The 12127-nt window shown below is 47.1% G+C and overlaps 1 protein-coding gene across 9 annotated transcripts in view; it reads left to right on the top strand.

The window, feature by feature from the left end:
• The window catches only part of mast4 (microtubule associated serine/threonine kinase family member 4), a 54021-nt gene that overhangs the window by 40405 nt on the left and 1489 nt on the right, over positions 1 to 12127 (top strand). For all 9 annotated transcript variants that reach the window (XM_086054291.1, XM_086054290.1, XM_086054289.1 and 6 more), the window contains 17 exons: positions 1119 to 1180; positions 1335 to 1426; positions 1742 to 1950; positions 2243 to 2381; positions 2611 to 2743; positions 3081 to 3246; positions 3329 to 3430; positions 3510 to 3632; positions 4031 to 4140; positions 5506 to 5630; positions 5725 to 5924; positions 6490 to 6678; positions 6885 to 7114; positions 7198 to 7320; positions 8318 to 8454; positions 8535 to 8719; positions 9269 to 12127. The exon at positions 9269 to 12127 is cut by the window's right edge and continues 1489 nt beyond it. In XM_086054291.1, coding sequence (XP_085910417.1) covers positions 1119 to 1180; positions 1335 to 1426; positions 1742 to 1950; positions 2243 to 2381; positions 2611 to 2743; positions 3081 to 3246; positions 3329 to 3430; positions 3510 to 3632; positions 4031 to 4140; positions 5506 to 5630; positions 5725 to 5924; positions 6490 to 6678; positions 6885 to 7114; positions 7198 to 7320; positions 8318 to 8454; positions 8535 to 8719; positions 9269 to 11769 — 4826 coding nt within the window. In that variant the 3' untranslated portion in view covers positions 11770 to 12127. The remainder of the gene's footprint in view (positions 1 to 1118; positions 1181 to 1334; positions 1427 to 1741; positions 1951 to 2242; positions 2382 to 2610; positions 2744 to 3080; positions 3247 to 3328; positions 3431 to 3509; positions 3633 to 4030; positions 4141 to 5505; positions 5631 to 5724; positions 5925 to 6489; positions 6679 to 6884; positions 7115 to 7197; positions 7321 to 8317; positions 8455 to 8534; positions 8720 to 9268) is intronic.

Raw genomic sequence — 12127 nt, 5'->3', positions numbered from 1 at the left:
AAGCCATTTGTTAGCCTTTTTATTTATTTTATTTTTTTTATTTTAGGGGGAAAGTGCATCTCTGCTTATGCACACTGCTTATATTATGAACATGGCTGCAAACAGAGATGCGCTGGTTTACAAAAGCAGTCAGGGTTGCTAACTTGGCGATTCGGTTGTTCTAATTAACGACTTTTCTTAACAATCAAGTGACATTTTTTTTAAAGCATCTCGTAAATCTGAAGAAACAACCACAACATAACTACAGATTTAAAAATATATATATATATAGTCAGAGTCATTTTTGCATTGATAAGGAAACCAGTGAAAGGCAATTGCGGACCCAATCATGCTGAACATTGACAAATCTAAGTTGACATATGGGGGAAAATTTTGCAGATGGGATTCTGCGCTGCGATGAAAACGTAAGCTTCCTGGTGGAGGTAACGGCGTGTGATGTCTCAGTTGAGCTGTAAAAGGAAGGAAAGTGAAACGTGTTTGTGAACAGATTGTCTCTCCAATGACCCTCCGCATTCCACATCAACAACATCCATTAGGAAGCATGAGGAAGGAATGGCCTACACACACACACACACACACACACACACACACACGCATGGACAGATGGACAGATGTTAAATGGCAGCAGACGCGTGTTGTCCGCTCCCTGGTGTAATGGGCACACGTGGACCTTGGCGTGTTTTATTATGATGCAAGGTGGCTGCTAATGACTTTTAGATGAGTCTCATTTCCACCTCATTTTGTTTCACTCCAGATCTACTCAGTCAGCACCCTTACCAGTTTCCACTTTGTTTCACTAAAAACTTAATTTTTTGCCCTCTTAGGCAAGAATGAAAATGGAAATATAATTCATATTTAAACACCAAAGTGTTCTCCCAAAGCATAAAATCTCCTCTGAAGTCTGATAGGTTTTTGATAACATATAATGCAAAACGCCATAGACAAATTGACTGAAATTAGCATAGATGTTGTGGTCGTTTTAAACCTTCAAATAAATGCTGCTTTAACAAACACGGCGCAGCAACACATACAATCAAAGCATACAACAGCACTCGTGGGCGTATATTTTCTCTGCTCTGTGTGAATTTTTTCTGACTATGCTGTTTGTGTTTTTACAGAGATGGCTCAGTTGAGCAGCAGCGACAGCGGCATTGCACAAACTCCTGAAACTGACGACTGTGTAAGATAAATAAATAAATATATATATATATATATATATATATATATATATATATATTGCAATTGTATTGATTGTTGCAATGATCTTTCTTTCCCTTTTTTTCTTGGTGCATATTTATATATATACCTAATTTGTTTTCTGCTGCTGGTGTCAGTCCCAGAGTTTGAGCGGCGCCTTGAGGTCCAGACGCAAACCGTGCGAATTGGACTTTGAGTTGACCAAACTCATCAGCAACGGCGCCTACGGGTGAGACGAAACGCCCGAACTGCACTTGTGGTTTTTATTCATTTATTCACTGATTTGATCTTACCATCTGTCTTTCTATGCTAGTTCTGTCATTCTAGCCTAGTCCTTTCTGTCTTTCTATTGTTACATGATCTGTCTATTATGCTAGTTTTACCTGCACTAGTTAAATGTGTCAAGTTATTTATCCAAGTTATATCTCTTTATCTGTCCTCTGTCCGTCTATACATACTGGCCACTAAATTCAAACAAAATAAGCTGGTAAATTGCTCTATGAAAATTGGATGAGCCTAATTAGTCGTGTGTTTGCGATGGTAGGGCGGTGTACTTGGTGCGGCACAAGGAGAGCAAGCAGCGTTTCGCCATGAAGAAAATCAACAAGCAGAACCTGATGCTAAGGAACCAGATCCAGCAGGCCTTTGTGGAGAGGGACATCCTCACCTTCGCAGAGAACCCCTTCGTGGTCTCCATGTACTGCTCCTTCGAGAGCAGACGGCACCTCTGCATGGTCATGGAATACGTGGAAGGTGGGCGGACATGATGGTGATGACCATAATGATGACGGCGACAATGATTGTCACGATTAGAGCTGCAACTCATGATCATTTTAATAATCGATTCATCTGTTGATTATTTTATCGCTGAATCAATTCTGATTGGGGAAAAAAAGATGTTTTTATTTCCATCCCTTTATTAATAAACAGGACATTATTTCAAATGGATAAATTGTTATTCAGTTTCCTGGTTTGGTCGATGATGCTGATGAAGACATGAGTCATGATTGATTTTTTTTTTTTTTTTCTCCTCTCCCCTCCCCAGGAGGAGACTGTGCCACCCTGCTGAAAAACATGGGCCCTCTTCCCGTGGACATGGCCAGGATGTACTTTGCCGAGACAGTCCTGGCACTGGAGTACCTGCACAACTATGGCATCGTGCACAGGGACCTCAAACCAGACAAGTGAGGAATCCCCACCCCTCCATAAAATTCACCTAGTCACAGTATTTGTGTTCATGCCCAAGCATTGTCTCATTCAAAACTTTTGCTCTGGCGCTAAATCATGGCATATTGGTACCAAGGAACTGTGTTGATGTGAGGGGAGGAACTTTTCTGTTATTTCGCTTCCACGTAAGGGTTTGGTCCCGGTACTTCAGTAAAATGATCTTGAAAAACACTCTGTGTTTGTCAGTTTGCTGGTGACGTCCATGGGCCACATCAAGCTGACAGATTTCGGCCTTTCCAAAGTGGGCCTGATGAACATGACCACAAACCTGTACGAAGGCCACATCGAGAAGGACGCCCGCGAGTTCTCCGACAAGCAGGTGAGCACTCGTCGTGGCTTACTTCCTGTCGCCGTGCTGGTGGCTCTGAAGTCTCTGCGTTGCAACCCTTCTCTCTCGTCCGAAGTCGTTCTCTTGCTGCAATATTACTCGAGGTCTCAGTTGTCTTCAACCTTTAGGTGCCAGAGTTTGTTCAATGAAATATTCAATTTTGATATCACCATTTCAAAAGGGTGTAGCTTGAAAATGGTTAGAGATAAAGGCAAACTGTAAATGTGATTGGTGCATTTTTGCTACGTTGGCGCTTAAAGGGTTAAATGTGCATCAATGACACATACTAGCAGTTCACCAACAGTTCTTTTGTTTTGTTTGCGTGTAGGTGTGCGGCACGCCTGAGTACATTGCTCCCGAGGTGATCCTGAGGCAAGGCTACGGCAAGCCGGTGGACTGGTGGGCTATGGGCATCATCCTCTACGAGTTCCTGGTGGGCTGCGTGCCCTTCTTCGGGGACACGCCCGAGGAGCTCTTCGGGCAGGTCATCAGCGGTCAGTGCGATGCAAAAAATTGAAAGGAGAAACAACAAAAATATAAGTGAATTCAAAAAGGTCATTTCAAATGTGTGTGCAGATGAAATCAACTGGCCGGACGGAGAGGAAGCGCCGCCCGCTGACGCCCAGGAGCTCATCAACGTTCTGCTCCGACAGAATCCTCTCGAGAGGATGGGCGCAGGTACGGGCCAACCTTCAAGTGGCGCCTTTAGAATGATAGCTGGGAAACGTGCAAATTGGATCCCGCCGGGTGTTTGCAGGTGGCGCTGCCGAGGTGAAGCAGCATCCCTTCTTTCACCACCTGGACTGGAACGGCCTCCTCCGGCAAAAGGCCGAGTTCATCCCTCAGCTGGAGTCTGAGGATGACACCAGCTACTTTGACAGTGAGTAGGGTTGGGCATCTTTTGGGGGATTTTCTAATACTGCACCATGTGCTGAACTGATGCCATAAAAAGAGAAAAGAAAAGGCAGACACTGAGATTCACTGGATTTTATTGCCATTCGGGCTGTCATTAAATGTAAAATTCCGCTTTAAATACTGTAATCACAAAGGGAACAAACATCCTTCCTAAAAAAGTTTATAACTGCCATTTTTAACAGTTTAAACCTTAGTTGTGTTAAGTGACACCAAAATGAGGAACTCGAATGTTATATTTACTATTCCATCGGGCAGCAGATCAGATATATAAGAACTAGTAACTGTGTAAGCCAGTTTTGATGCCCGATCCTGACAGCGGGTCAGCCTTATTTGACCCTCTGCCGTCTGCTTTCATCTCTGCAGCTCGCTCGGAGCGCTACCACCACCTGGAGACGGAGGAGGACGACACCAATGACGAGGACTTCAACGTGGAGCTGCGCCAGTTCTCCTCCTGCTCTCACCGCTTCTCCAAGGTTCCTGTCGCCACCATCTGTACAGCACATCCGACAGTAGATCAAAAAGTACATTGTCACTGAAACGAGTCCTTGAGTAATTTGAGTACAGTAATTTTTACCACCTACGGACCTCTGTCAAACGGAAATTCACTCACCCGGAAAAACAACGTATGCTTTAAATTTTCTTCCACTATATTACATTAACGATCGATTACTTCCAACGGAAGTTCCGGTACTGTATCCGGAACCCATAGGGAAGCCCGCACTAGCGTAAACTCAAGCAGCTCCCGCTCGTACTATGGAAAAACTCTGACCGCTCCGCCATCATCGGATCCAAAACGGCGACATGTAAGTTACGTACTTCTTTGGCATACGTTTTACTGAAATTGCGAAAGATTTAGAAAATGTAATCATTTACATTTTCATCTGTACTTCATGGCATCCAAACGAAGAAGAACGGTAATGACCATGAAAGAGAGATTGAAATGCATCCGATTATGCGAAGCTGGACACAAAATAAAAAAACATCCAGGAGTCGGAAAAACTCAAATCTACGAGAAAAGTCCTGATGTAAAGCCACCGTCCAGCATCAAAAATGCTTTTGTGTGGACAAGAATTCCCAGACATCAGTGATGATCAACGGGATAGTTTCTTGCAATTAGCAACAAAACTGTATGATATGCAGACAAACATTTTCATACAGCAAAGAATGAAGCCAACACAACAACTCAAAATACTCATTTTTTTCCCAAGTCTGAGAAAAATCAACACTAAAATACAGTACAGTTTACTGTAGTTAAGTACTGTACTGCATTGGTGTTACAGTATTTAGAGTATTTTTTCAACAGTATTTGGACCATCTTTGTTATACTGTACTGTATTCTGTTCATATGCCTGTACTTTATAGTTTAGTTTTTGTTTAGTAAAAATTGGGGGGAAAATATTTTTTGGGGCTTTATATTGCTTGTGTTGTTACACATGTATTTTGTTAACATGTACTTGCACGTTCATACAGGACATGTACCGTAGTCGTTTCTCACATAATGAAATTCTGTTATAAGGAAAGCTTGAACAATGCAAATATGATTCCTTACTAGAGAATACTTACTGTACCTCCATTTAAAAAATAAATAAATAAATAAAAGCTCTGGAATTTTCCCTGCCTCAGGGAGCAGTTTATTTAGTTGTAACGCTCAAGGGATGCACAGGCTACTTTTAACTCACTGTGTATGCCAATAGTATCAAACTTGGAGGGCTGGCATTTGAACATTTGTAGACTTTTTATTTCCACTGTATGTAATTAGAACAGGGTTGTGTAAACTTCATGTATCCACTGTATGCAAAACTGTTACTGTGATGATAAACGTTGTCTTTGGTGGTCAGGTGTACAGCAGTCTGGACCTGACTCGCGGCCACATTGAGGAGAAAGGGGATGCCACAGAAGACAAGAAAAGCGAGAGCCCGCCCACGCTAGATTCACTCAGCTGGACACCCGACTTCACAGACATGTAAATACCTCTCTCAAGTAAAACACCCCCCAAGCCCCAACACTATCCCAGTAAGATAAATTCATACTGGCGTCCATCTCGTCCCGTCTCGAAGGCCGTCACTGTCGGTGGATGGCGAGCCCCTCCAGCAGAGTCCAGGCACCGCCTTGCTTCCCAAGTTCGCCATCTCAGCCTCAGAGAGCGAAGAAGTGGACGAGTCGTCCGGCAAAACGTCCTTCTCTGTGGGTGAGCTGCCGCGGGACGAGCCCGATGACACCACGCCTGGGAGCACCCGCAGCGGGGCCACGCTCTCCGGTACACTGAAGAACGTGAAGAACCAAAAGCGACCTGCTATTGTTTTTGTTTGTTTGTTTGTTTGTTTTTATTAATACAAATTTTAAATTGACTTAAAGATAAGGGCAATCATTTTAAAATTAGTAGGTATAATGACCAATATGATACACATACATTTAACATATTTTTTATTTTATTGTGGATTTGGTTAAGGTATTTCATTTTATGGCATTAACAACATTTTTAAATGATCAATGATCAAAATAGAAAAGAACTTGAAATATTATTTCATAAAATTAACACTTTTTATTTGATTATTTAGTTAATTAAAATGTATTTAATTTTATTATTTATAGGAAATATTTTTTTATTTAAAAATTCCAAGTAAAAAGGAAAAATAGTAAATACAATTTTACAAGTACATTTTTTTTATTGTAGTAATTAATTGGTTAATTAAAGTGTTTTTTAATTCATGGCAAAAAGATATATATATAAGTAAAAATTACAAATAATGGTAATAAACAATTTCACTAATACATTTAACATGAATCAAGTGTCTCACACTCGACTTTTTACATCCTATCAGGGAGTTTCTCTGAGCATTTGGACCAGCTAACGCCCCGAGGTGAGGGCGTGCAGAGCCCGGCCGACGACCACGGTGCATCTGCGGTCTCATCGAGACCCGGCGGAGGCGGTGGGCCAGAGAAGCCACGAACATCGATGAAAGTCCCCAAGTCTGTTTCCACTGGTGCACTCTCCCTCATGATCCCTTCAGGTCAGCAGAAAAACAAAAGTCACTCAGTAGCCCCTTTTACAATGCCTGTCATGGCATGCAAAAAAGAAGGGATGAAGCTCACCTAGCAAATTAAATATTAAGAAATTACCCCCACACCCCAAATCTTTTTGTACCGGGCCGCAGAACGGTGGTTGGAGACCTCTGCTTGATAGAGGCTAACGACTTCACCTGGTTTATCCTCTCAGATATGTTCGGTGCGTCCCCGCTGGCCAGCCCGCTGTCCCCGTACTCGCTGTCGTCAGACCCCTCCTCCTCACGAGACTCTTCCCCCACCCGAGACTCGTCCTCCTCCTCGCTGTTGGCGCGACAGCCAGTGGTCATCCACGGCAGCGGCAAGAAATTCGGCTTCACTCTGCGGGCCATACGCGTGTACGCCTGCGACGGCGACGTCTACACAGTCTACCACATGGTCTGGGTAAGGATGCAACCCCCATCACGTCCCATCCTCAGGTTTGAGTGGCGAGACGCGTGATGACGTGCGCCTCTTTTGGGTGACAGAACGTAGAGGACGGTGGACCCGCCCAGAAAGCCGGACTCAAAGCTGGCGACCTCATCACGCACGTCAACGGCGAGACAGTCCATGGTCTCGTCCACACCGAGGTGGTGGAGCTTCTAGTGAAGGTGAGTGTACAGACACTACCCTACTTATGGCTGGATTTTATAAGATCTTAAATAGTGAATGCTAAATTGCCTGTTTGAATGTGTGGGAATTTGGTGTTTCGGCCCTTCCTTTGTAAAACTGCATTTAAAACTTGGGACAGTACACTGGAAAAAATCCTCTGATAAAAGCCAGACCTGTTCGCGCAATGTCCAGAAATGTAAGAAAATGCAGTTGAAAAGAGTTTTGTCATAAGTGACATGGCATGACACTTTCACGTGGCTGGCTTCAATTCAAGTCAGTTCTTACATCATTCATAAGCTCGAAAAATGATATTCTCCAAAAGAAATTGACAATGTCGTCATTATTTTTATTTTTTCTGGCATTTCAAGAATGTTTACACAACTAGAAAACATCCATTGTCCCTTTTGCCTCTCATTTTGCCTGCGGCTCAGGGGTGCCAGTTTGCACCTGACTTTCAGCCGCGGTATTTACAGACACAAAATCAGCCATCACATTTCATCTCAGGTTTGATAAATCCGATTTTTCACCCATTTTTGTAAGCGCAAACCTTAGGAAACTCTCAGGCCCTTAATCCGCCAAGGTTGAACGGAGGCAACTGGACTCTACTTAGTCGTTAATGTTTTACCTTTAATTCCAAAGTTTTAAGTGTGGAGTCTCTTGTTGTTGTTGTTGCCAGGTATGGCTGGTGAATGATCATTTTGCATTCAAATTCTCGACAGAAAGGACTGCTGGTATGAAAGCGGTGTGAAACCAGCCATCAATTTTGAAATCTAAAAGCTCTCCAAACAGAGGTGGCTGTTTTACACCATCACTTACCTGCTTACAACGATATCCTGACATCTCTGCCCCAAAGATTGTCAGAGGGAACAGCAACAAGAACAACCTTCACATGACCATTTTGTTGTTTTAAACACACTTCAGCTTCAACTTAAAACTTGCTGGCAGTTATTCAAGTGCTTCAAGTGCTTTACCCTGCCTCCTGTTGGTCTTCCTCAGAGCGGCAGTAAAGTGTCCATCACCACCACACCCTTTGAGAACACGTCCATCAAGAGAGGCCCCGCTAGGAGGAACAGCTACAGGAGCAAGATGGTGCGATGTGCCAAGAAGGCCAAAAAGGAGAAGACCCCGGAGAGGTACCAGTGAATCATCAAGGATTTTTTGTCCAGAGTTGAAGTTCCTCTGAATATTTTTTATTTCTTTATTTTTTCCCAAGGCGGCGATCCCTTTTCCGGCGTTTCGCCATGCAGCCGTCTCCTCTGCTTCACACCAGTCGCAGCTTCACGTCGCTCAACCATTCGCTGTCGTCTGGCGAGAGTCTGCCCGGCTCTCCCACGCACAGCCTCTCGCCCCGCTCTCCCACCGCCACCTTCCGCCCACCTCCCGACTTCACCCTCTCAGGTAGGGCTGCGTGTTATGCCGGTTCTCGAAAAGTATCACGATGCCTCGCTGTCAAATAGGAAACGATTCCCGGTGTTTCAAGTGCCACTACTCTTAAGTGCAGCCACAGCGATCTCTGACTCCTCTGTGTCTATCGTGGGCGGTGCCTTTCTTACATCCCAAAATACAAACACATCTTTAAGTAATAATCCATCAATAATCATGCTCAATGATGCATTTTATGCAATGAACCTGAAGCCGTCGCTTTCTGTAGGCGTGAATGGAACAATTACAGAGGATGACATGCAATAACTTTCAACAAAAACTAGGTTGTGCTGAAATACTTCCTGTTTCGTTCGTCTTTCAAATTTTCAGTCTCTTAAGTATACCGCAATCGCATGGTTGATAGTAGAATTAAATCCAATTCAAACAAAAGACCAAAATAGTTATTGCCTATACAAAAAAAAAAATCTGCAAAATAGCGGGTCTGTGCACCTGGAACCCGCAATGGAGTTTACGCTATTTTGTTGACACAGCCTGTTCAGTTGACTTTCTTTTGGGGCTTTGCAGGTGGCAACTCTTCTCAAAGCAGCTCACCCAGCTCCAGCACGCCTAACTCCCCCGCGGGTTCCACTCAGATCCGGCCCAGCACCCTGCACGGCCTAGGCCCTAAGCTACCGGGCCAGCGGCTCCGTCAGGGGCGACGCAAGTCGGCAGGTAGTATTCCACTCTCCCCTTTGGCTCGCACGCCCTCGCCGACCCCGCAACCCACCTCCCCTCAGCGCTCGCCCTCCCCGCTGCTAGGGGGCCACTCGGTGGCCATTTCCAAAAGCGCGCAGGCCTTCCCCACCAAGATCCACTCACCGCCCACCATCATCCGCCACATTGTGCGGCCTAAAAGCGCCGAGCCACCGCGCTCCCCACTCCTGAAACGAGTGCAGTCGGAGGAGAAGCTGTCGCCGTCCTACGCGGCGGACAAGAAGCACCTGTGTGCCCGCAAGCAAAGCCTGGAGGTGACGCAGGAGGAGGCTCAGGATCAGGAGGACGGGGATGCCGGCGAGGGCGGCGCCACAGAGGCGAACGCCAGCGAGGTGGCGGTAGCGGCGGTCCCACGGGTTCGGCCTGTCGAGCAGGGTTGCTTGAAGAGGCCCGTGGGCCGCAGGGAACGCCAGGAGTCACTAGAGGAGCTTGACAAAACGGCCACCAAGCGGGAATCCGATCCATCGGGTGGCGATGACTTCCTTCTCCGGACTCAAAGCAAAACCGATATGGTCGGCGTGGCCCTGAAAGACGTCCTGTATAAAAAACTCAGCCGCGCATCAGACGTCATTAGTGACTCTGCCGTTAGCGACGGAGAGCGATCGCATCCTCGAGTGGCCAAAGACAAGATGGAGAGGTCCGACCTCAAGGCCGCCAGCATGGACTTCACCAGGAAGCGGCTGTCGTTTGAAGATCGAGACGACTTTGTGTGTCGACTCTCCCCCACCATCCACGACAACCTCCATTTCGGCGCCACGCGCTCTAAAAGTCTCCAGCTGGACGCGGCAGTGGCGGCTCACGAGCACATGAAGGCCGGCGAAGGGCCGATGGCCCCGAAGATGTTCTCAGGACGAGGGGAGAGCGCCGTGGAGAAACTGCAGCTCATCTCATCGGGCGAGTGTCCTCTGAGGAAGACGTCATCGGACTACAAACTGGAGGGACGTCACGTCTCCCCTCTCAAGCCTCTGGAGGGCACCCTGGACATCGGCCTGCTCTCGGGGCCCAGAGTCTCCAAAACGGATACATGCTTATCCAAAATGGCGGAGAGCAAATTAGCCGGCCCTCCGCTGTGGCTCCAGAATGCGGCAGAACGACAGCTGAAAGCTCCAGACAAACCCAAAAGTCCTCTGGCATGCCCCCCGAGTCCCGACACCGCCACCTCCCCAAGTATTTTCCCCAAGGAGCACTCACTCGGAGAGAAAACAAAGAGCAGACATGATGGCGACGGCTCGAAGCAGGAGAGCAGAACCTGCATGAAGGTGGCCGCGTCCCGTCACAGCTCACACTTCTCCTGCGGGAAGACGCCCTCAATTCGGGAAGTCAGCAATGAAGACCAGGATGACGAAGCGGATCAGCCGCAAGTCAGTGGGAAAAGTTCTCCCGTGGGAGCAGATGCTTCTTCTCCTGCAAGGTTGGGTTTGGACAAAGAAGGCACGCCCCAAGACTGTTCTGGTTCTGGACCACATGTTTCTTCAGCTCGGCTGGTCAGAACCTCTTCCGGTCAGAGCTTTCCCTCTCACGGTGACGGGTCCACCTCGAAAGAGATTAGTGATCCAAAAGTGGGACTGGTCGGTGTACAAACAGCATCCCTGTTAAACTTGGCAACTATGTCAGCGGGCATCGCACCATTGCCCAAGAAAGAGCATCCAGCTAAAGACCGTCCGAGGGCCGAAGGAGCTTCAGAGCTGCCGGAAGAACAAGTTCAGAGGATTTCAGAACTTTACCTCCCTAATCAGCAGGAAGGCACAGACGCTGCGGCATGTCCTAGTGAAAGCACTTTGGACCCTGAAAACGAAACGAGGTCCAGCCCCCAGGCCGCCCCAGTCCCCGATCCAAAACGTTCATACAGAGAAACCCCCCCTGCCTCTCATGTAGCCCTCGAGCCCAAACGCAGGGACCCTACGTTGCCCTCTGGTGAGGAATCAACGCAGCCGTTGCGCACCAACGCCAAGCCGCCAGAACCAAAATGTCCAGTAGCAGCCTGCCCTCCGGCGGTCAAAGAAAGCACAGACTCAAAGTCCAAACTTCTGAAGCCTGTCGCCATGGGGGCGGCACACAAGCCATCCGTGGCGCTGCCCAAGCATAAAGACCCCTCCCCCAAAAAGCAGCCCATTAAGGAGCATCACGACTCAAAGCCAAAAAACCCAAACCCCGGACAAGCCAAGGCAAGCGGCGAATCCGCGGAACCCCCCGACAACGCGCTGCCCCCAGACAAGGCGGCCAAGAAGAAACCGGCACGTCGAGAAACGACAAACGACACCCGCGCAGGAGCACGGGCAAAGACTCTGGCCGAGGGAAGGCGCCGCGTGTGACTTTGTGTCACAAAAAGGAACATTTCCACATTTTCATCAACACCTTGTTTTAACGAAGGACCGGACAAGCTGTTACGCGAGCCCGGCCAATCGGGAGAAGCCTCGCCGATTAGGTGCCATGAAAAGCTTGCACTCGTACCCGTTTGTTGTTTTAATGCAGTAGAGCTGCCGCGTTGCTTGGCATCCGCGGGCGCTAAAACGTCGTCCTCACATTCCTTTTTGTGTGGTTTGGATTGGCTGCTCGATTTCGGAGCGTCGCATTGTGGGCGGCTTCCTCGTTGGGAACATGCGGCGAGAGAGAGAGACGGTCGATAAATGTAGCATTACATGAATAAAACTGTGAGACTGAGAATGTCGT

The sequence above is a fragment of the Filicampus tigris genome, chromosome 15 (assembly GCF_054856515.1).
Source record: "Filicampus tigris isolate MCC_2025a chromosome 15, RoL_Ftig_1.0, whole genome shotgun sequence".
Lineage (NCBI taxonomy): Eukaryota > Metazoa > Chordata > Actinopteri > Syngnathiformes > Syngnathidae > Filicampus > Filicampus tigris.
This window is presented reverse-complemented; position numbering and strand designations above follow the sequence as displayed.